Source organism: Leucoraja erinacea, chromosome 14 (assembly GCF_028641065.1).
Source record: "Leucoraja erinacea ecotype New England chromosome 14, Leri_hhj_1, whole genome shotgun sequence".
NCBI classification, from domain to species: Eukaryota; Metazoa; Chordata; class Chondrichthyes; order Rajiformes; family Rajidae; genus Leucoraja; species Leucoraja erinaceus.
This window is the reverse complement of record NC_073390.1, coordinates 25875463-25898154: the sequence shown is the minus strand read 5'-3', so window position 1 is coordinate 25898154 and position 22692 is coordinate 25875463. Positions and strand designations below refer to the sequence as shown.

Here is a 22692-nt window from a genome sequence, read left to right as displayed (position 1 = left end):
TTATATTAACAGGTGTATATAATTCCTGAATATGAACATTTATTTTTATCACTCTGAATCTGAATGTTTTATACTGAGAAAAGTACAACTAAATCAGCATACCAGAGGCAGAAGTTGATCATTATGAAGTGAACGGAGAGACTGCATCGATGCACTGTCAGAAAAATCTGCTTCATTCTTATCTGCATGCAAGGTGACGTATGACGTGATAGCTTGAAGATATTCAGACGGCGAATCCCTTTGCTGAGCGTCACTATAGTCACTCTCCCCAGCCTGGCCTGAGCAGTCTGTTAAGTTGCTAGAGTCAGACTTGGATAGTGGATGCGCACTCTGTTTTGGCCTCTTGACATCTTGGGATTTCGCAGTCATCTCCACGAGTTGGTTCTGAAGTTCCTGCAACTCCTCCTTATGTTTAAGCTGGAGCTCTCCCACTCGCCTGCAAAAGTTAACAAGAATTTACAGGCTTGAATTCATACAGGGAAGAGTTTATGTGCTGAAAATTGAAAAGCATGAATTTTTCCATGGCCACTGTCGGAGTCAGTCAACAACTCCATATCTTCTTTTCCAAACAAATTTGGTCAGGTTATTAAATAAAAATATATATCTGTCATCCTATCCCATGTTCATCTGCCTCAAGAAGTCACTTGGTTGTAACAAAACTACAACAATGGTACTTCACAGCACGGAGTATATTGCCATGAACAAAAACACCAGTGGAATCAGTGCTAAAAAAGGTTGTTACAGTATTATGTATAGAGAATTACCAGGAAGCTGGTTGAGAGCTTCACCTTCCACTACTCCTGCAGCAGTGTAATGGTTGAAGTGGCCTCATGATGTATGGTTGAGTATGGGTGAAGCACCAAGACACTTTTCACATCTGCCAGGAGGATTGGTGCTGGGCAAGTGCAGCTGCTGATGCTGTAATTCGAGGTTTGGACGCAGGCTGGCCGGAGCAGCAAGTGCAGCCATTGTTGGGGACTACACTGCCTGCTCTACATTTGGTAAACTAGCTGGAACCTATAGTGCCTCATACCACCTCTCTATGTTTATGACACAGGTGGCCATCTCTCCTTCTCTTTGTTTAGCTGCTCAGCTCTCCTTAGCCCAGGGATTTAGTTTAGTTAAGTTTAGGGATACTGCATGGAAACAGGTCCTTCAGCCCACTGAGTCCGTGCCAACCAGCGATCACCCTTACACACCAGGGACTATTTTCAGACGTATATAAACCTACAAACCTGCACTTCTTTGGAATGTGGGAGGAAACTGGAGCATGTGCAAACTCCGTACAGACAGCACCCATAGTCAGAATCGAACCTCGGTCTCTGGCGCTGTAAGGCAGCAAACTCTATCTGTGCTACACCCTACAACCTCTCTACGACCAGCTGGCATCTCTAAACTGAGTGTTGAGTCCAATGAGGAGGGCAGAGGGATGTGCTGAAAGCAGCACCATGTATGATGTGCCAGTCTGATACACATAAAGGTGCTAAACAGTAAATACATCATGCAATAGATAAGACTTAAGTGACCTCTGAACCAGCACATCAAATCAAAGCTGTACAGTGCTGCCACATTTAGTTAGGTGCTAAAAGCAGGAGGAGACTCCAAGATCATGCCCATCCTCGATGATAGAAGGGCCCTGCATGTCAGTGCTAAAGGCTGAACCATTGGCAACCATGTTCAACCAGAAGTACTTCTGCCTGTTTCAGCAACTCCATGTAATGAGAAGAAACAGCTGGAATCATAAAATATAACAAAGGCTAAATGACCAGACCACATCCTGGCTGCAGCTTTCAAAAAGAGCTGCTTCCATTTAAAAAAGAATGCAAGGAAAATCATGAGTCTTATATCAGTAGTAAGTTATTGGAGGTAATTCTAGGTGACAGGATCTACCTGCACTTGGAAAGGCAAGGACCCGATTAGATAGTCAACATGGCTTTGTGCAGGATGGTAGAACAGCGTCTTTCATACTGGAGGACTGTCCTTAGTGATGTATCACAGGGATTGGTGCTGGCTCCACTGCTTTTTGTATTTTTACTAACAATTTGAACGTGAATATAGGTGGCATAGTTAGTAAGTTTGCAAATGACACTGGCATTGGTGGTATAGTGAACAGCAAAGAAGGTTATCTATGCTTACAATGGGATACTGATCAACTAGGCCAACGGGCCGAAAATGGCAGAATGTTTAATTAAAAGCAAGGTATTGCATAAAGATGATGCAAATAACGCTGCAAGAGATTCTTCCTCCCTAGCTTCCCACAAGGTTTAAGGGGCACTTGGTCCTGGGGATTTATCTACCTTTAAAACTGCCAATCATAACTCATCTGCCGCAATTGCTTAGCTTCCATGATCCTTTCCCCAGTAAAAAACGATGAGAAATATTCATTCAATATCTCCCCACCTCGTGTGGCTCCACAGAAACACAGCCATGCTGATATTTAAGGAGATCTCTTCTTCCCCTAGCCACCCTTTTGCTCTTGGTATACGCCTAGAATCTCTAAGTATATTATTTCACATTCCCTTTGATCTATTTTGCCCACCTGATTGACTTTGTCAGTGTACTCCTACACTTCTTATAATCGCAAAGATTTGCTTGATCATGACCTAAATCTGATGTATGCCTCCTTTCTCCTTAGCAGAGCCTCAACATCTCTCATGAACCAGGGCTCTTAAACTTGCCTGCCTGGTCCTTCACTGCAACAAGAACATGCTGCCCTATGCTCCTGTTATCAGACAATTATTGAGTGCACATGCAGTTCTGTGCCGCAACTCGAACTGGGTTGGCATTACTTTCCTTGGTGTGCCTGATAACATTTCTGGCATGCTCTGTTATACTCCTCACATAGTTCCCTGGCTTGGCAGAAAGGACAAAAGTCTGAGGATATGCTGGGAATCGGGGCTGCGGTGAAACAAAATGTTGCTGCTCATATGCATTGCCTTATAATTGCCTAGTCTTGAATCCCTCTTTGTAGTGACAATGCCACACAACATAACGCAGAATACCCTCACAGTGAATGTGTAAAACTGCCTATACATTATCTGTACAGGAGCATCTGTGACAGGCAATGATGCTATCAAAGAGATTCCCCCAGCTGCTGGCTCTCTAGTTCAGTAGGCGGTAGTTTCACCAGCAATTCCGTACCTGTCCTCCATATCTCCGATATCTGTCAGCTTGTTATGTATCTGAAGCAGAAGCAGCTCGTATCTATCCTGCGCCACTTTCACTGACATCTCCAGTTTGTTTCTCACGTCAGCAAGTTCTTGCTGGAGCCGTTGGTTTTCCTGCTCCAATTGCGTCAAAGATGAAAAGTAGCCATCCTGAAGGTCCAATTCCGAACAATTCTGCTGAAAAAAGTGATGTTAGTCAGTGCCTCCAGAAGTCGGGAGGGAAGAGAATATACTTTTCCATTCAGTTCAAGTGTTAACGTCGTGGTCTGGACCCTTTTAGCTACAACTTTGCTCCGCTCAATCCTATCCTCATCCAACACTTACACATTCCAAAGTAAAAAGAGGTCCAAAGGGCAGATTAATTTGTAGCTGAGGAGCTGGCGCAGGAGACCGGGAACCTTGTTTAAACCCTCCTGAGTAGTACTAGCAAACCAACCTACATCGATATTGATATCCTGTTTAGGTGCAACATGTTCCTCTTGTACAAGTCACCTCTGCCCTAGAAGAGATCCCAATGGTCCAAAAATCTTTTAGATTTGGTGTTGCTGAGACTTGCTGTTGCTTTTAGATAGGCACATGGAAGTGCAGGGAATAGAGGGATATGGATCAGGTACAGGCAGATGATATCAGTTTAACTTGGCATCATATTCAGCACAAACATTGTGGGTGAAACATTGTCCTATACCGTTCTATATCTTCAGGAAGGGAAAAGCAGGAATCCATAAACTTGTTTTCATCAACAGAACAGCATTGGAAAGTTTCAACCGTTTCATGTTTTCCTGGGCATGCATATATATCTCTGAACGCCTGTCCTGGGGCCAGCACAATGATGGAATCACAAGGAATGCTCATCAACACCTCTACTTTCGTAGAAGATTGAGGAGATTTGGCATATCACCAAATATTTTGTCTGAATAGTAAATTACCACAGGGGACAAGGGATACTGACTGGTTGCATAGGTAACTCACATGCCCAGGAATGAAGGAGGCTGCACAATGTGATAGACATTGCACATTCCATCACGGGTACTGATCTTTCTACCCTCAAAGCATCTCTTGGGGGCACTGCCTCAAAAAGGCATTTAATATCATCAAATACGCTAGCCACCCCTGGCCATGCTCACATCTCGCATTTTTGAAATACAAGATTACATGTCACTGCTGGAATTTCTACATGGTTAGACCAAATTGTATAAAAATACCCTTTAATAAAATCTGACAATGTGCACTTTAACTACATGCGATTTTTTTCTATTACAAATCTCAAATTGTGGAGTACAGAGGCAAATAAATAAATGATGGGTCTTTATCCCAAACTTTGTGGTTTCTATTGTGTGTGTGTGTGTGTGTGTGGGTGTGTGTGTGTGGGGTGTGTGTGTGTGTGTGGTGTGTGGGTGGGGTGTGTGTGTGTGTGAATGTGTATGTGTGTGTGTGAGCGTGTATGTGTGTGTGTGTGTGTGTGTGTGTGTGTGTGTGTTTATGAGTATGCGTATATACACTCTGAACCTGTTTTTTTCTCTCTCGTTTATCATATTGTTTATATTGTTTACAGTGTGCTATGTTCTGTGCATACAGTGTACATATTCTGTTGTGCTACAGCAACTAAGCACAATGGGACATCTGACAATAAAACACTCTTGCCTCATAATCTATTCCGCAAGAGATCAAATCTTTTTGTCCAGATTATTGAGGGAAAGGACTAAATGCCTGTTTACCAAACTCACAGATCTGGCTGACTATTTTAGTTAACACACCTAGAATAACTGTGTCTACAATTATAACATCTCAAGACATGCAAAAAGATGATCGGGGAGAGATGATGAAAACACAAGAATGTTGGAACAGGAGCGGCCACCAGGTCCCTCACGCCTGCCTCACAATATAATCACAGCTGATCAACACCACTTCAAATCCTCCTCTGTGCCAGTTCCCCATTAACTCAACAACTTGGTTAAAGTTTTAAACCGTGCTTTAAAGGGTTACAGGGAAGGAACTCGAGGGCATTAATAGCTGAAAGCATTCTGCTCAAATTCTAGCAATTTTAAATGGAAACTTCAGATACTAAACATGTTCAGCTTGGCACTAATCCCCACCTCCCTGTCAAACCTCTCAAAAGCTGTTTTGAAGGCCAATATGTTCACTTCTGCTCTTAATTTGTATGTTCTGTAAGCAGATTGTCTTTATACAGGTCCACCACCGATTTTCCGTCAAGTGGTGGTCCAGCACCTCCTTTAAACCGGACAAAAATACAAGAAATCCCCACCAGAAGTCCCTATGAATATGTGGCGCCTAGGTTGGGTGAGGCAGCCAATCTCCAACTCATCGGGATTTCCACGCCGATCGAAGGGTTGAAGCTGCCCCAAGGATGACACAAAAGCTTATGTAAAGGTTAAACGCAACTCATTTTTCTCCAATCCCGATTGCCTTATTGCATCTTTCCAGATTATTATTGAGGGAAAGGACTAAATGCTTGTTTGCCAAAATCACAGATTCGGCTGACTATTTTAGTTAACACACCCAGAATAACTATGTTTACAATTATAACAGCAACAGATCAACAGGTCAAATTTGCCGGCTGCGGCCAGGGCTCTGGAACTCTTTCAGATTCGTTATCATAACCGACCCACAGCTAACTTTCTTGGCCAGTATTTCAGCTCCCCAACGGCACAAGGCCGTGACCTCTGTTGGTCCGGCAAAACGGATAACATGGCAAGGTTCTGGAACCAAAGGTGCATGAAAATCAATGGGGACCTATACATGAAATTTACCAACATCATACAACTCGTACATAGAAATAAATGAAAAAACAGAAAATACTGAAAACATTTTGCAAGTCATAGGTTTGTAGAATTATGCAGTATAGAAGCTGGCCCTTTTGCCCAACTAGTCTAATCCAACCACACTTTGCCCATCTAAACTATTTTAATTTGCTGGTGTTTGGCCCACTTCCTTCCAAACCTTTTCTATACTTGTTCTTGTCCAAATGTCTTTTAAATGTCATAATTGTACCAGCCTCCACACTTCCTCTAGCAGCTTATTTCATATACCCACCATCCTATGTGTGGAAACAATGCCTCTCAGATCTCCTTGAAATCTGTTCCTTCACACCTTAATCATGTGTCGTCAAATGTTAGAGGCCCCCTAGTCTGGGATATAAATTATCTATCCTATCCACCTCCCTGGAGTCTTCAGCAAGAACCATCATCTCTGAGCTCCATCCACAAATGTTTCCCGACTCGTTAAATGTTCCCAGCATTTTCTGCATGTGTAATTTTTTGAACAAATAATTGAAGTTAATTTAAAAAACCTTAATTTCTTTTGCCTTCCTGTCAGTTTTCTCCATTTCTCTTCGAAGCTGATGCTCCATGTCGGTGGTGGCTGCACTCATTACTGCAATGGCTACATCACGTTGGTGCAGCTCGGTAGTCAGCTGCGAAATCTCCAGTTTCATTCCCTTCAACTCAGAGTGATGTTGCTGCTCAACCAGGTTCATTTGGTCTCTCAGCTGTGGCAGGAATAAACCACCGTGTCAAGAGAATACCAACTTCGACTGCTGCATTGAAGGTTAATTTCCTTTGTAATACAAAACCATTTCCAAGATGGAACCACTGGAGAGGAACCAATATCCCAGCAGGCAGGTTTGCTAGTCATGGAGTCGTACAGCACAACCACTGGCACTTTGGCCCAGTTTGCCCATGACGACCATGGTGCCCCATGTACACTAGTCCCACCAGTTCGTGCTTGGCACACATCCTTAATCCTTTCCTATCCATGTACCTGTCCAAATGTATTTTAAATGTTGTTATAGTTTCTGCCTCAACTGGTTAATCGGCTTCTGTAAAAACTGTAAATCAAATGTGGCCTAACAAAGTCCTATAGAGCTGCATCATGACTTCCTGGCTCTTATATTTAATGCCCCTAGCAATGAAGGCAAGCATAGCATATGCCTACTTTACCACCGTATCTACTTATGCTGCCAGCTTTAGTGAGCTATGAACTTGGACTCCAACATCCTTCATGTAGTTAAGGGTCTTGCCATGAACTGTGTACTCTTTCCTTGCATTCAACCACCCAAAGTGAAATACCTTGCACTTGCTAGGATTGAACTCTATCTGCCATTTCTCAGCCCATTTCTACAGCTGAGCTATACCCTGCTGCATCTTCTGCCAGCATTCCTCCTTGTCTGCAATTCCTTTTGTCCACATTGCTGCAACAATGTTAGTTGCATCTACTGATTTGCTAAACCCATCTATATTTACATCCAGGTCATTTATATACATCACAAACAGCAAGGTCCTAGCACAGATCCTTGTGGAATTCCACTGGTCAGACAATATGTCTACCTCCCACCACCATCCACTGTCTTCCATGAATAAGCCAGTTCCGAATCCATACGACCAAATCATTGTGAATCCTGTACATCTTAATCTTCTGGATTATGTTTTAAAGTATGTTTTTAATGTTTCTCTGTGTGTCTTGTGTGGAGGGTGGTATGGGGGGGGTGAGGGGGAAACCACTTTGGTCGCCTCCTCCACGGAGAGGTGACTTTTTCCAGGTTGCCTCCCCCGTGGCCTAACAGCGAGGATCGGCGCGGCCTTTCCCGGAGACGCGCCCGGGGCTTCAGCGGCGGGCGCAGCGTGGACTCTCGGCGTGGAGCGGGTGAGCCCTCACTGGGGCTCGCTGGAGGGTAGCGCTCCGTTTCGCTGGCCCGTGGCAACCGGCAGCCTGAAGCTGCGGTCTGCACGGCTCCAGCTGGCGCAGCGTCTGCAGCCCGGGAGCTCACGTTGGGGACCCGGGGGAAGAAGAAGCTCTGAATGCCGGCCCGCGGCCAACTTCTACCGCGGGCCCGGCATGGATTTACCATCACCCCTGGAGGGGGAGCTTCGACCGCCGACCCTGCAGGCTGCGGTGCTTCTGGCTGCGGCGGGGACTTTAAATCTTCGACCGCCGGCCTACACCAGCCTGAAGCCGTGGTCTCCGGTGGGGAAGTGCCGCCTATGGTCTGGCTCTGGACTCTGGTCCCGACCACGGGGGGAATGGAGGAGGACTGGCCAATTTTTGTGCCTTCTGTCAATGTTTGGGTTCAATTTTTATTGTGTATTATGTGTTCTTTCTCATTGTATCGCTGCTGACATATTCATTTCACTTGCACTTTATGTGCAATGTGACGGATAAATCCGTATTGTGTTGTATTTTATTGGATTAGTCAACTATGAGTGACATTATCAAAAGCTTTACAAAAATCCATGTATACAGCATCCACCGCTTTACCTTCATCAACCTCCTCAATAAACTCAATCAAGTTAGTGAGACATGGCCTGCCTCGTACAAAGCCATACCGGCTACCCCGAATTAGCCCATTCTCTTCCAAAAGGCAATAGAATTCTATCTCAAAAAATTATTTCTAAGTTTTCCTACCACTGACGTGAGGCCTACCACTTATAGTTCAATGGATTCTTTCTATTTCCCAACAAAGGAACAACATTGGCCACTCTCCAGTCCTCCGTGACCTTGTGTGTGGCTACAGAAAAAAACAAAGTTCCTCATCAAGGTCACTGCAATCTCCTCTCTTGACTCCCTCAATATGGTGAATATGACAATTAAACACTCTTGACTATGCTCCTACAATAGTTTTGCTTTTTTTTTTGACAAATTCCTAAAGGCCATAATTTCTTTTTTACACTTTCAATTTCACGTGTATTTTTTGCACTGCCTGCCAGTGGCCAATGAATTGTGAGCTGAGCCGACTTTCCACAAGGGCTACCGCCATTAGTCTCCATTCTACTGTTAACTGTTCTATAGAGGAAGCAGTGGGGTTAGCAATTTCCAGAGTTAGGGCCAAAAGTAGCGTGAAAAAAAGATTCACCACCTTAGGCGAAATTTCATGGATCCCTACTGGAGCTGGTATATGAGTGGACATCTTATGATACTCGCCAGAGTAAAACCATTTTTACTGTGTGCAGGATCACTTGGAGACCTTGTTGATTGTCATGTGAACTTGTCATGGGAGGGATGGGAAATCAAGTTATCAGAGAAATTAAATTTGGATTGAAGCAAATAGAAAATCACGTCCCTACAACCCATTCAGCACTTTCAAAGCAGCACTGCGATAATATTACCAGAGGCTCAATTGTGAATTGACTCCAAGAACAAGATTAACCTATTTGGAGCAGGTTATGCAATATATTTGAACAAAGTAAGAAACAGGACTAAAGAAACGATATGGTGAATTTAAAACAAAAGCATATTTTTAACAAATAAATCAATTAACTCACTAATAGGTGAATGAAGATATGCACAGTATACACTTTGTACCTTCTTAACTTCTGATTTGCATTTACTGTGCTCGGCTTCCATCCGTTTCAGCTCCTCACGTTTTTTGAGAACTTCCTCTTTTGCAGAATCTAAACTATTGAAAGGGTTTTTATTGCAAGATGGTTTTGAGAAAACATCTACTTTGAGAAAAGTAACCATATTAATATTTCATCAAAGCTGCAGCATCTTACACCACAAACTACCAATGTAATTATTTCAAAGGCTATGGTTACAAGTTGATGCCTGCTTTAGATGTACGTTCACGTTCAGTGATCTGACCTCCCCGACTCCAATGGAAAGTCATAAATCCCACATCTAAAGATGTGGTATGAGAACAAAGGAGTAGGTCACCTTTGATGGAGAATCATGAGACCATATTAATCAATTGAAAAGTTTTTAGAGTGTTATAAGGAATTCAACATGGAGATATACATAAAGAAGGACAAGGGGGAAGGACAAGCGGGTGGTGTAGGATGCATTTAGTAGAGCTGAAGCTATTTGTGCAGAATTGCACATTCTCCATGACCACAGGGGGTTTCCCTGGGTACTTCAGTTTCCTCCCACATCCCAAAGCCATACCAGTTGGTATATTAATTAATTGGCCACTGTAAATTGGTCCGTGCAGTTGGCAAGGTAGAATCTGTGAGAAGTTGTTGGGAATGTGGGGAGAATGTAATGAAAAGTAAACAGGGAATGCTGAGCCGAATGGCCTCTTACATCATAAGGAAATATTGAATAGGTGATTTGATGATCAAACCTTTGCTACATCTGGAAAATGTATGCCAGTCATAGCCATGGTACAAAAATCATATTCAGTTTGGCGAGACCTTCATTTGTGAACATTGTTTCTGGAAAGAAATGTCAAGTCAAGTCAAGTCAAGTTTATTTGTCACATACACATACGAGATGCGCAGTGAAATGAAAGTGGCAATGCTCGCGGAACAACAAAACAACCAAACAAATTATAAACACAATCATAACACACATATTATTTTACATAATAAATAATAGAAGGAAAAACGTTCTGTACAGTTAGTCCCTGGTGAGAAAGGCGTTTACAGTCCGAATTGCCTCTGGGAAGAAACTCCTTCTCAACCTCTCCGTTCTCACTGCATGGCAACGGAGGCGTTTGCCTGACCGTAGCGGCTGGAACAGTCTGTTGCAGGGGTGGAAGAGGTCTCTCATGATTTTGTTTGCTCTGGAGTTGCACCTCCTGTTGTATAGTTCCTGCAGGGGGGTGAGTGAAGTTCCCATAGTGCGTTCGGCCGAGCGCACTACTCTCTGCAGAGCCTTCTTGTCCTTGGCAGAGCAATTCCCGAACCAGATGGTAATGTTCCCGGACAAGATGCTTTCCACTGCCGCTGCGTAGAAGCACTGGAGGATCCTCGGAGACACTCTGAATTTCCTCAATTGCCTGAGGTGGTAAAGGCGCTGCCTTGCCTTACTCACCAGTGCTGAGGCGTGTGATGACCATGTCATATCCTCAGAGATGTGGACTCCCAGATATTTAAAACAGTTCACCCTATCCACAGGATCCCCATTTATACTCAATGGGTTGTACGTCCTCGGATGATGTGCCCTCCTAAAGTCCATGATCAGCTCCTTCGTTTTTTTGATGTTCAAGAGGAGGCTGTTCTCCTGGCACCAGAGTGCTAGATCAGCCACCTCCTCCCGGTAGGCCTGTGGAGAGCTGGTTCAGTCTGTTGCCTGAATTAGTGAGGCAACATAGGCGGGATGAGATCAAAGAACGTTGAAGTTTGGTTTTATAGTTCTTTTCACAATCTGGGTTTCGCCAGCATTGCCCAGCCCCCAAAACCTTTGAAAAGGTGGTGGTGAGCCACTACCTTAACCTGTTGCAGTCTAACAAGCAATGTAACAGTGTTGAAAGCAGTGGGGCAGTTGGGGATGTGGGCAGTAATTGTTGAAATGAAAGGTAGCAGGAATAAGTAAAAGGAAGACGAGAGTTGAATAGAGACAAACCAATTGTGATGAAGATTTGATGCTCTGGGAAGCTAATCCCACTCTGCTCCAGATACTGGAAAACATCGCAGTAGAACAGTTAAGGGCCTGTCCCACTTAGGCGACTTTTTAGGAGAGTGAAGGACTCTGCGCTAGCCACATGATCGCCATATGGACACCACATGTTCGTTGGTGATCTCTGGTGAGTCTCCTTCATGGTCGCGAGGAGTTCCTGAATTCTGGGAACTAGTCGCGGCCTCAGTATGGTCGCCGCAAATTTTTCAACAACCTAAAATTGGTGGCCATGGAGAAAATCGCTAATCCTGTAGTCATAGGTGCAGTTGTAGTGGGGTCGCCATGTAGTTATAGGTAGTTGAGGTAGTCGTAGGTAGTTTTAGTTAATCGCCTTTGCTGACCGGGCATTTTCATTGGCTCATTGGGGAAAAAAAACATAAGCACGAGTTTTCAGAACCAAGGATAACAGACCGGTTAAATGCCCATCAAACGTACACTGTGCTTGCTGTTTTAACCTTCCTGTCCATCGTGGTGTATGTCTGAATTACTTTGACATGGCACCGTGTGAATTTCAGACAGCATTCCCCTGCTTTGTGTGTGTGTGTGTGTGTGTGTGTGTGTGTGTGTGTGTGTGTGTGTGTGTGTGTGTGTGTGTGTGTGTGTGTGTGTGTGTGTGTGTGTGTGTGTGTGTGTGTGTGTGTGTGTGTGTGGTGGTTTTTCAGGTGACTGCCGGGAACTTGACAGTCGCTGTCACTCCGCTGGAAAATTGCCTAAGTGGGACAGCCCCTTTAGGTATCCCAAATGATTGAGCAAAAGTTTTGCATAGAAATAATAATACAATTCAATACCTACAGGCTGCAGGGAAGAAAGGAAGCTCATTTTTATATTTATGAGAGCTAACACATAAGATGAGCCAAATGGCACCGTTCTGTGCTACAGATATTATGATTCAAGCACATATAAAATATTTCCACTCTAGATTGGAAAATGAGTAATAGCTTTTACTGTCAGCTTTGTTTTGTTGCCATGACAGCCTCAAAACCGCTTGGTGCTTACCTCTGCTGAAGGACTGTAACTTCGACTATGTGATTCCTCTCACCTTGTGGGCTTCCATAGAGTGGAACTGCTTCCTGGAGCTCAGATTGCCTGTAGGAAATATTGCTATACTGTTGCTTCAAGCTTTCTGATGACCTGCTGGAAATCAGAGTACAACAGAATTGTTTGTAAAAGGGAGTCTGTTCAAAAATGTATTTAATGCACTTCTGCAACTAGTAAATTAACTGATTTGATCAAGTGTATGAGGAAAGTAGCAATGCCCTTTTACATTTTTCATAATGAAATACACATATGAACTGCTTTAGTAAGAATCTAGTATAGAAACTGAGCAATTGGATCCTCGACTTCCGCATCGGCAAACTTCAATCAGCATGTATTGGCAACACTTTTTTTGCTTGTTTGTTTATAATACTGTAAAGGGCCTGTCCCACCAGCATGCGATTGCTGGCGTCTAGCGCGACCAAACGTGGTCGCTTGAGGTGTACGGCCTCGCGGGGGCGGTCCCAATTCGAACCGCGGAGGCGTATGGAGTTGTGCGGGGCTGGTTCCGACATCATACTCGCCAATCAGCTGGGCAGGAGGCGGGCCGACTGAATTTGGACGTCGTACGGCGTCGGGTGATGACATCATCACGCAACGGCACGCTGGGCGGTGCCGTCATCACGCAACGCCACGCGCTAGGCGTACAACATAGACGCGTACAACGTCAAGACGCTGCGCACGCCCTTCGAGGCGCTGCATACGGCCTCAATGCGGCTGCGGACCGGTACAGGCCGTTGTCGCGTGGGATTTTCGGACAGTGCAAGATTTTTGAAGCCCCGCGCGATGTCGGGACCAGCCCCGCACAACTCCATACGCCTCCGCCGATCGAAGTGGGACCAGCCCCGCGAGGCCGTACGCCACAAGCGACCAAGTTGTGTCGCACTAGACGCATGCAATCGCATGCTGGTGGGACAGGCCCTTAACGTGTATCGAGACATAGTGAAAAACATTTGTTTGCATACTATCCAATTGGCATCACTTCCCCCTCGATTAGCATAAGCAGCGCACCTTTGATCTGCAAAGACCCACAACAACTGGGCCATACTCATCTTCGTGCTACCTTCAGTAATGTGGCACAGTAGTCCAAGAACTATTAGCTCCAAATTCAAGAATAGTTTCCATCAGACGTTTGAGTCACACTGCACAACCTTATCTCAGCAATGAAGTATTATGGACTATGTATAGGTTGCTTCCATACTTCAATTTGCAATATTATGGTCAAATTATCTAGAATTAAACAGTGTTGACACTTTCTAAAAATACCTTCTTACATCAATATACTTACGATGCAAAACCTTGTTCGTGCAACAATCAGCAGGAAGTAACACAGCTGCGACTGGAAATAAGAGCATAAATTCTCCAGGACATACATGGCCACTTACAAATTATTTTACTTCCTATGTACCATTTCTATGCATGCCTGTTGGCTTTCCTTGCTGTATTTTTACTGGACACTATTTATATCAGAGATTATATTGGTGAAACATTAAATTACCAGCGTGTAATCACATTTCGTAAACTTCTGCATAAAATGGATGCAATTTTCAAAAAATAGTGTTGGGAAAAGCAGCAGGAATGAATGGCCAGGCAATGAGCTTCATCGTCACTGGTTGATTGATAAAAGTTGGCCACAATTTCAGAATAAGTTGGCCACAATATCAAAAAGTGGATATGAATCTCCAACCTCTATTTTATTTGAACTGTTGAACCTTTATCACAGATAGGCATACCATTTAGGCACTACACTCTCCCACAAGTTCATACATGCATTTAGGTGGACAGGGGCTGATTAGGGATTGTCAGCCGAGTTTTGCATGTGGGAGATTGTGTCGCAGGAATCTGGTCAAGTGTTTTGAAAATGTGACTGAAAAATTTGATGAAGGCAGAGCTGTAGATGTTGTGAATTTCAACAAGACATTTGACAAAGGTCTGCATGGTTGGCTGCTCGGGAAGGTTAGACCCCCATAGGATCCAAGGAGAGATAACTGATGAAAATCACCTTCATGGTAAGCACAGGGTGATAGTGGAAAGTTGCTTTTCGTACTGCAGACCTGTGACCAGTGGAGTGCCTCAGGATTCAGTGCTGGGCCCATTGCTGTTAACTATACCAACAATTTGGATGTGGATGGTATTACGGATATGCAGATGGTTGTCAAAATTTGCAACATGATCTTGATCGGAAGGACAGGTGGGCCGAGGAATGATTGATGGAATGTAATACAGAGAAATGTGAGTAGTTGTATTTTGAGAGCACTAACATGGGCTCTGGGGAGTGTTGTACAGCAGAGGGATCTAGGAGTACAGGTGCATAGTTTGTTGAACATCACAAAGGATGGTCAAAAAGGCTATTGGATCATTGGCCTTCAACAGTCAAAGCATTCATTATAGAAGTTGGGAGGACATGTTAGTTGTATAAGACATTGGTGAGGCCACATTTCGAGTATTGTGTTCAGTTTTGGGCATCATCTTATAGGAAGAAAGTTGGCAAGGTTGAAAGGTGCTGATTTATGAGGATGTTGCCAGAACTCGAGAGCCTGAGCAATAGGGAGGTTGAGCAGGCAATTCCTTGGAGAGCATGAGGATGTGACCTCATGGAGGTTTACAGAATTATGAGAATAGATCAGGTTGACGCATAGTCTCTTGTCCAGAGTAGGAAAATTAAGAACCAGAGGACATAGGTTTAAGATGAGGGCAGAAAGATTTAATTGGAACCCGAGGGGTAACTTTTTCACACAAATGGTGGAGGGTACATGGAACGAGCTGCCGCAGGAGGTAGTTGAGGCAGGTACAATGCCACGATTAAGAAACATTTAGACAGGTACATGGATAGGACAGATTTAGAGGGGTATGGGCCAACCGCAGGCAGGTCGGACTAGTGTAGATGGGACATGTCGGCCAGTATGAGCAAGTTAGGCCGAAACTGATTATATTCTAAATGTGGCCCCACCAATGTAACATGACCTCACTATTTGTAAACTCAATACTCTGACCGATGAAGACTAATGTGCCGAAAGCATTCTTGATCACCCAATCTGCCTGTGATGCTTCTTTCAAGGAACTATGTACCTGCACTCCTAGATCCCTCTCCTCTACAACACTCCCCAAACTCTGCCATTCACAGTGTATTTGCTGCCCTGGTTACTTCCAAAAATGCAACACCTTCCACTTCTCTGTATTAAACTCCATCAACCATTCCTCAGCCCACCTGTTCAACCAATCAAGATCCTGCTGCAATTTTTGTCAACCATCTTCACTATCTACAATACCACCAATTTTAGTGTCATCAGCAAACACTAATCATTTTAGATGACAAACAGCAATGAGCACCGAACACTGAAGCACATCACCAGTCATAGACCTCCAACAATCTTCCGTCATTAACCGCTGCTTCCTTCCATAAAGCCAATTTTAAATCTAGTCTGCTAGGTCTCTTTGGAGTTCATGCAATCTAACCTTCTAGAGCAGCCTACCATGCGGAACTTTGTTAAATGCTAAAATCCATATATATCAATACAACTCAGCCCTCATCAACCTTTTCTGGTCACATCTTCAAAAAGCTCAATCAGACTCATGAAACACAATCTCCCAAGTACAAGACAATGCTTACTATCCCTAATTAGCCCCTTTCCCATCTAAATACATGTCTATCTTATACCTCAGAATACTCTCTAGTAACTTTCTGAATACAAATATTAGAGTCTAACAACACTTGATTACCTGTTAATGTTCTCTTGGGCCTGCAGCATTTCATTGCATCTGGCCAGTTCCTTACACAGCCGCTTCTGTTGGAGATCTTTACTCTGAATGATATATGCTTGATCTTGCAGTCTTTTGTTCAGTTCCTCATTTTCCTTGATTGATTTCTAAAAAGCAATGAGAATGCAAAATCTATACAAGATCATGAGATCATAAGAAACAGGAGCTGGAGTAGGCCACCTGGTCTTCAATCATGTTCCACCATTCATTAAGACCATGGCTGATCTTCCACCTCAGCACTAATTTGATTGCATCATCATATTGCTTGATTCCATTAATACCCATAAATTATCAAGAAGAATTAATGCAATTGAGCCTCCAGAGGATGGAGATACTTCTGGAAGTTCACTGCCCTTAATGACGATATTTATTTTCATTTCCGTCTTCAATAGCCTGCGCTTGTTCAGAGACTGTGCCATCTTCTCCTAGACTCCTCAGCCAGGATAACATTGTTCTTGCACCTCACCTACTAAGGTGAACAATTTTCAAAAATTTGATTGGACCCTCTCTCATTCTCTAAACTCTAGAGAATAGAGCCCCAGTCAACTCAATCTCTTCTTATGTACAGCAAACCTGTCATCTCTGTAATCAGTCTAGTTAATAAAACATACAATGAGCTTTTAAAGTAAGAGATCAAAGATAATGTAAATAGCTCGTTCTCAGCTTCCCCCAGTCTAGTTTCAGTCAATAAGATACTGAGTCAAGCACTTGCACATCAAAACTCTATTTTGGAAAAACACAATAACAGTTCCCCACTACTATACCTAACCACCGCGGATTCAATCCTTGTATCTGCCTTGCCAAGCCCTCCTATCCTCGTGCAAGCAGAGACACTCCAAAAGGTCACGCAGTCCTAAGCGTTCTCCCAAAAGATTCTTCTTCTACTTCTTCTTCTTCCATGTAGTTTTTTTTGGCGGTTGGCAAACAACTTTTTAGTGCATTACCACCACCAACTGGTATGGAGTGTGGATCAAATAACATTATAACTTATATACTAATAACCTATATCTTTCCGAACAAATTGGTTACCCTGAGAAAAAGCAATAGGATTTGATAGCACTTATCTGAATTCTTTTGTATCTATTTTGTAAAATATCTATTAAATCAAATTGTACTTTTTCTTTTCTGAATCGGAGCTACCTTTTATAGGTCCCTGAACCTTGAGGGGCCGAACCATATGGGGGTGGTCTCTTTACAGTCCAATAGCAGATATCGATTAACACAGTATATGATAGACATTTCCCAAACCCAATAATAGTGACCAATACAATGTATCTGACAAAGTTTCTAGATGCAAGTTAACAGAGATGAATTATGCAACATGTGCCTGGATATTCAAGAAGCCCAGACAAGGCTGAACATTTAACCCAAACAAAATCAAAGTAAAGCTTTGCAACAATATTTACAATATCTATGTCTGGTTTGCATTCACCCAATCTAGGCTGTGGGCTGAGGCGCTTTATTCCAGTGTTTCGTGACCCAAGTCACAGAACTACATGAAATTTTCACATATTGCGTAAAAAAATTATATAAATCACCCCTGAAACTTGTCATGAATAAGACTTGCACATTTTTATTAAATTAGAGAAAAACTGAAAAATTTGGGGTATTTTTAGTCCAATCAAAGCACGTTTAACATTGAGTTGTCTGCCAGTTGGCCAATCAGGCGCTTTGTTTCAGGCTAGCACACAACATGGCTGAGAGTGCCTCTACTGATGCCCGTTTTACTGGAGATTCCAATGAAGGTTCTTTGTTGTTCTGTGGAATACATGTCGTGGAAACTTGCAGCAGGGTAATTGAATTTAGTGAGAAAAGCATTAAGAAGTCTGAAAAATGGTCAGCTATGTGGATAGAAGTGGAAGAAAGTCTTGAAAGCAAAGTCCCTGCTGAGATGCTGCAACACAAAGTTGTGAAACTTTATGAATCAACTCAAACTGAAAGGTAAGATCTAAAGTCTGAATTTATGAAAATTAATCTGTATGGACTTTAATTAATTTAATTGCACCCTTTATAATGTGAAAAAATGAGATTTGGAGGCTGTACATTCACTCATTCACTCACTGATTCATTCATTCATTCACTCACTCACTCATCCATTCATTCATTCACTCATTCACTCACTCGTGAAGTTGAGGGCCTAAACTATATGTATCAATAACAAGGTAAATTAAACATTTTCACTAATGCCAGCTTGTTGTAGAGTAATAAGTCTTAATCATCTAATCTCGGAGCTGCATGCGATAACTTACCGGGAAAAAGTGCTCTGATCGCGGGGCCTATGTATTTAACATAGTGGTCTCAATTAAAAAGCGGCCGATTCGTGAACGCGGAGCCGCGGATCTTCTCCAGCGTTTCGGGACGGGGGGGGGGGAGGGGTGTGTGTACATAGTGCCGTCCGTAGCGGCCGTTTCCAGAAGAGCGGAGGAATATTACTATCTGGAATATATATAGGTATAATAATATTATATTATTATATATATATTATATTATTATACCTATATTACTATCTGGAATATATATAGATATAATGATATATAGTTTAAATGGACTGCAACACGAAAATAGGCTGCCCATCATGTAATATGATCATTGGCCACTAGAGGGCGCTTACTTTCCGGATTTTATTTCCTAATTAGCAACTTTCGGCAATGACGAGTTATCCTTCTCATCTATATTTCATCTAAATCTGTGGAAAATTTCATGTAGTTCTTTGACTTGGGACACGAAAACTGATTTCTAGACACATTTTTGATGCTCGGTTCACAGCCTAATCCGTTTCATGCAATTTACACCTAATTGTAAGAATCTGCAGCTGTCCCATTCTTTCCCTGCAACTCTTATCTAGGTTCTAGACAAGCTGGAACAATTCTGCAGCTTGTCCCATTTCTGCAGAAGCCACATTTAAATTGACCAAATGGCCTAGCAGCCCAGAAGCCTTTGCTCAATTTTAGTGTCCTGGCATCTCCAATTTGACCAGAATTAACAATAATGCATGAAAATTTAATGAAGTGCCACATAACCGTTTGAAAGTATCAACCATTTTCCAGTTGTACAATCATACACGATCATGCCAATTACTCTACTCCATGGCTACTGGTGGTCTTGTGGTAAGCCCAAAGGCCCCTGATGCGGGTTCCTTTTCTCTCCTTGATTGGGAGTAGGACTGGTAGGGAGTGTGAATTCCATGTTTCTCCCGACCCCTGCTTGGGTCTTGGTCTGAAAACCTCATCATACTGAGCATGCCTTGTAAGACAATTCTGGCCATAATTCTGAGTCTGCATTGAAAGACGACTCTGATCATATTTCCGTGCCCAACTTTCAAGCTACCACCGGCTTCAGTGAACCGCTTACCCCCTATGGAGGTGTGGGGTGTGTTGTCGCCTACTGATGAAGTTTTGCTTGTCGTTGATACCTTGGTTGGTCCGACAGCTTTTGCTTCCTTCTTCTGGTCATACCTGAAGAGAGGATGCGGCGGCTGGTTTCTCCAAAGTCACCCTGATAGCGCAGTTCCCTTGCCAGCACTTGTAGCCCCATGCTGAAGTAATGTTAACATTACGTCATGTCCCATACTCCCATGTTACTGGGCCTGGGAGAATTTGTGTTAAGATATCCTATATAATTCTGGATATCAGAGGGTGAGGCCTGACAGAGTGGGTTCCACTTGCTGCAGCAAATATGATGAGATGCACGTTTGCACCGTTTAATGGCACTGTAAACTGAGTATTGTCAAAGACTCATAAGAAATGAACTCTAGGACATCAGTTATTCGTGCTGTATTGCATGTGACATGTGTATTCAGCTAGAACCGTTTCCCATCTGCTGAAGTGGAGATGTCCTGCCTCTTTTTGGTGCTATCCTGCATTCTGCAGTGAGCACTCCACAAATTTGTCTGACAACCCGCGGCGCAGGAAATCGTCTCGGCGTCTTCAAGTCAATGACTTGATGATTCATGCAGACGCTGGTCTCCCGAGTCACAGACCGTACCAGCAAGTTTTATGCTTTGAATTCGCATATAGGTTCTATATAATTCCTTATATTGGCGGGAACCATGGCTGCATATGTCAGTCAGGCAGATTGAGGCCTGAAGCGGTGTCTTGCTGGATAAATTGCAAAACCCTACTGATGAGGTAGAATGGAGAAACACACATGCAATAATTCCTCCACCAAGTGGCGATAATGTATCTTTTGCCACTGTATGCCACATGTTTTCTCCAAGGGATTGTGGACCAGTTACATGTTGGTAATTTTTACTCTTGTGTTTTTGTTCAAAATAACAATAACATGAGTTTCAGATCTGGTTTTAAAAAACAGATAGTAACATGTGATTATTTTTACTGCACAACATACATAGGTTCCAAGCAGACTTGGAATTCGGACTGGAGTTGGCTTCACGATCAAACTTCAAACTGGTAAGTTCTCGTTTAATCTTACTATTAATTATCTTTGGTTTAAAAAAATTATAAATTGTCCCTAGTACGTAGAATAGTGCTAGTGTATGGAGTGATCGTTGACGGCATGGACTCGGTGAGCCGTAGGACTTGTTTACGAATTGCATCTCCCAACTCAAAATTCTAAAGGATGTCTGGTAAGTGGAAGGCCCAAGGGCACAAGTATATAGTTCCCAGAAAAGGGCGACACAGATAGACACAGTGGTATTTGGCATGCTTGCCTTCATCGGTCGGGGTACTGAGCATAAGAGTTGCAAAGTCATGTTTAACTGGACAAGAGGTTGGCGAGATCACACAGAGTATTGATTGCAACTCTCTTCACCCAGCTATAGGAAGAATGTGATTAAATTGGAAAAGATTCACAAGAATGTTACTGAGAGTGGAGGGCTTGAGTTGTAACACAAGGCTGGATAGGCTCAAATGTAGGTCAAACACGGGCAAATGGGATTAGCATATACGGGCATTTGCTAGGCGTGGACAAGGTGAACTGAAGCAGGGCTCTAAATTAACGGTTGCCCGGGTGCCAATGGTGACATAAAGTCCCGCCGGGCAACCTAAAAGCCGTGCCATTTTGCCCAGTTTGGCAAGTACCCGGGACACCTATCGTTCAACTCTGAGCAAGCCCCCCTCTCTATCTCTCTCTCTGTCTCTCTCCGTCCCCGCCCGCCATCCGTATCCGTGTCCGGAACGCCGCTCCTCATCCGCCGGCATGGCTGGCCGCCTTGCACATGTGCACTGCCACAGCCTGCACATCCTCCCCCTGCACATGTGCACAATCACGGACAGCACATCATCAGCCGTGGTTGTGCGCATGTGCCACTGCTGAAAACCAACGCAGAATCACTCCCAGGAGTTGGAGTAACTCCCTGGAGTAACTGTTGCTTCTTGGTTTCCTGGTCCTCCATAAATATTCCAAATGAAATTTAAACTGGCGTGGACCCTCCACCACAAAACTCCAAACTCTGAAAAATAACAGCCTATTACACTTTATCTGTTTATTTATTATATATATATATATGTGCGTGTGTGTGTGTGTATATATATATATATATAAATGTGTGTGTGTGTGTATGTATATGTGTGTATATATGTGTGTATGTGTATGTGTATGTGTATATAGTCTATGGTATATAGAAACACTGAACTTTTATCTCCTGTTCTGTATTATGTTTACATATTCTGTTGTGCTGCAGCAAGCAAAATTTTCATTGTCCTATGTGGGACACATGACAATAAAACTCTCTTGACTCTTGACTTGGACTTAAGCAAAAAAGGATTCTTGGAAAAAAAGAGCTACCTTAAATTTAGTTGCATCTGGTTGGGTAACTATGGTAGGGTGAAGACTATTCCATGCTTTAATTGTGCGGGGGAACTCCAAGGAGCAGCCAGCATCTCTGGATAGAAGAAATTAGGTGACGTTTCGGGTAGAGACCCTTCTTTAGATTTGCTCTGGTTTTAGTGTTTTTAGTTTAATTTAAAGACACAGCTTGGAAACAGGCCCTTCAGCCCACCAAATCCACAGAACTTGTGTGAATGGGTGGACAAAAATGCTGGAGAAACTCAGCGGATGAGGCAGCATCTATGGTGCGAAGGAAATAGGCCATCTTTTGGGTCAGACTGATGATAGGGTGGGGGGGCTGGACGAAGAAAGGAAAAGGCGGAGACAGTGGGCTGAGGGAGAGCTGGGAAGGGGAGGAGAAAGCAAGGACGACCTGAAATTGGAGAAGTCAATGTTCGTACCATTGGGGTGTAAACTGCCCAAGCGAAATATGAGGTGCTGCTCCTCCAATTTATCTCCAAATAAGAGAGCTCTCAGCACCTAGTCTTTCCTCCAGTCTTTCCATCACATCTGGAAACTTTTATTGCTGTTTATCAACATGAGGATCAGAGTTGTGCCAATGAAAGTCAAAAAAGCCATTATGAGACTGAGAAAC

The 22692-nt window shown here is 43.3% G+C and overlaps 1 protein-coding gene across 8 annotated transcripts in view; it reads right to left on the bottom strand.

Annotated features, from left to right (window-relative positions):
* cep63 (centrosomal protein 63) overlaps positions 1-22692 on the bottom strand; it is a 45242-nt gene that overhangs the window by 3512 nt on the left and 19038 nt on the right. For 5 of the 8 annotated variants that reach the window (XM_055645902.1, XM_055645904.1, XM_055645906.1 and 2 more), the window contains 6 exons: positions 16272-16417; positions 12513-12650; positions 9483-9576; positions 6475-6672; positions 3142-3344; positions 103-436 (listed from right to left, as the gene is read on the bottom strand). In XM_055645902.1, the coding sequence (XP_055501877.1) occupies positions 103-436; positions 3142-3344; positions 6475-6672; positions 9483-9576; positions 12513-12650; positions 16272-16417 (1113 nt within the window). The remainder of the gene's footprint in view (positions 1-102; positions 437-3141; positions 3345-6474; positions 6673-9482; positions 9577-12512; positions 12651-16271; positions 16418-22692) is intronic. The other 3 variants (XM_055645908.1, XM_055645909.1, XM_055645907.1) reach the window with 3 other exon arrangements.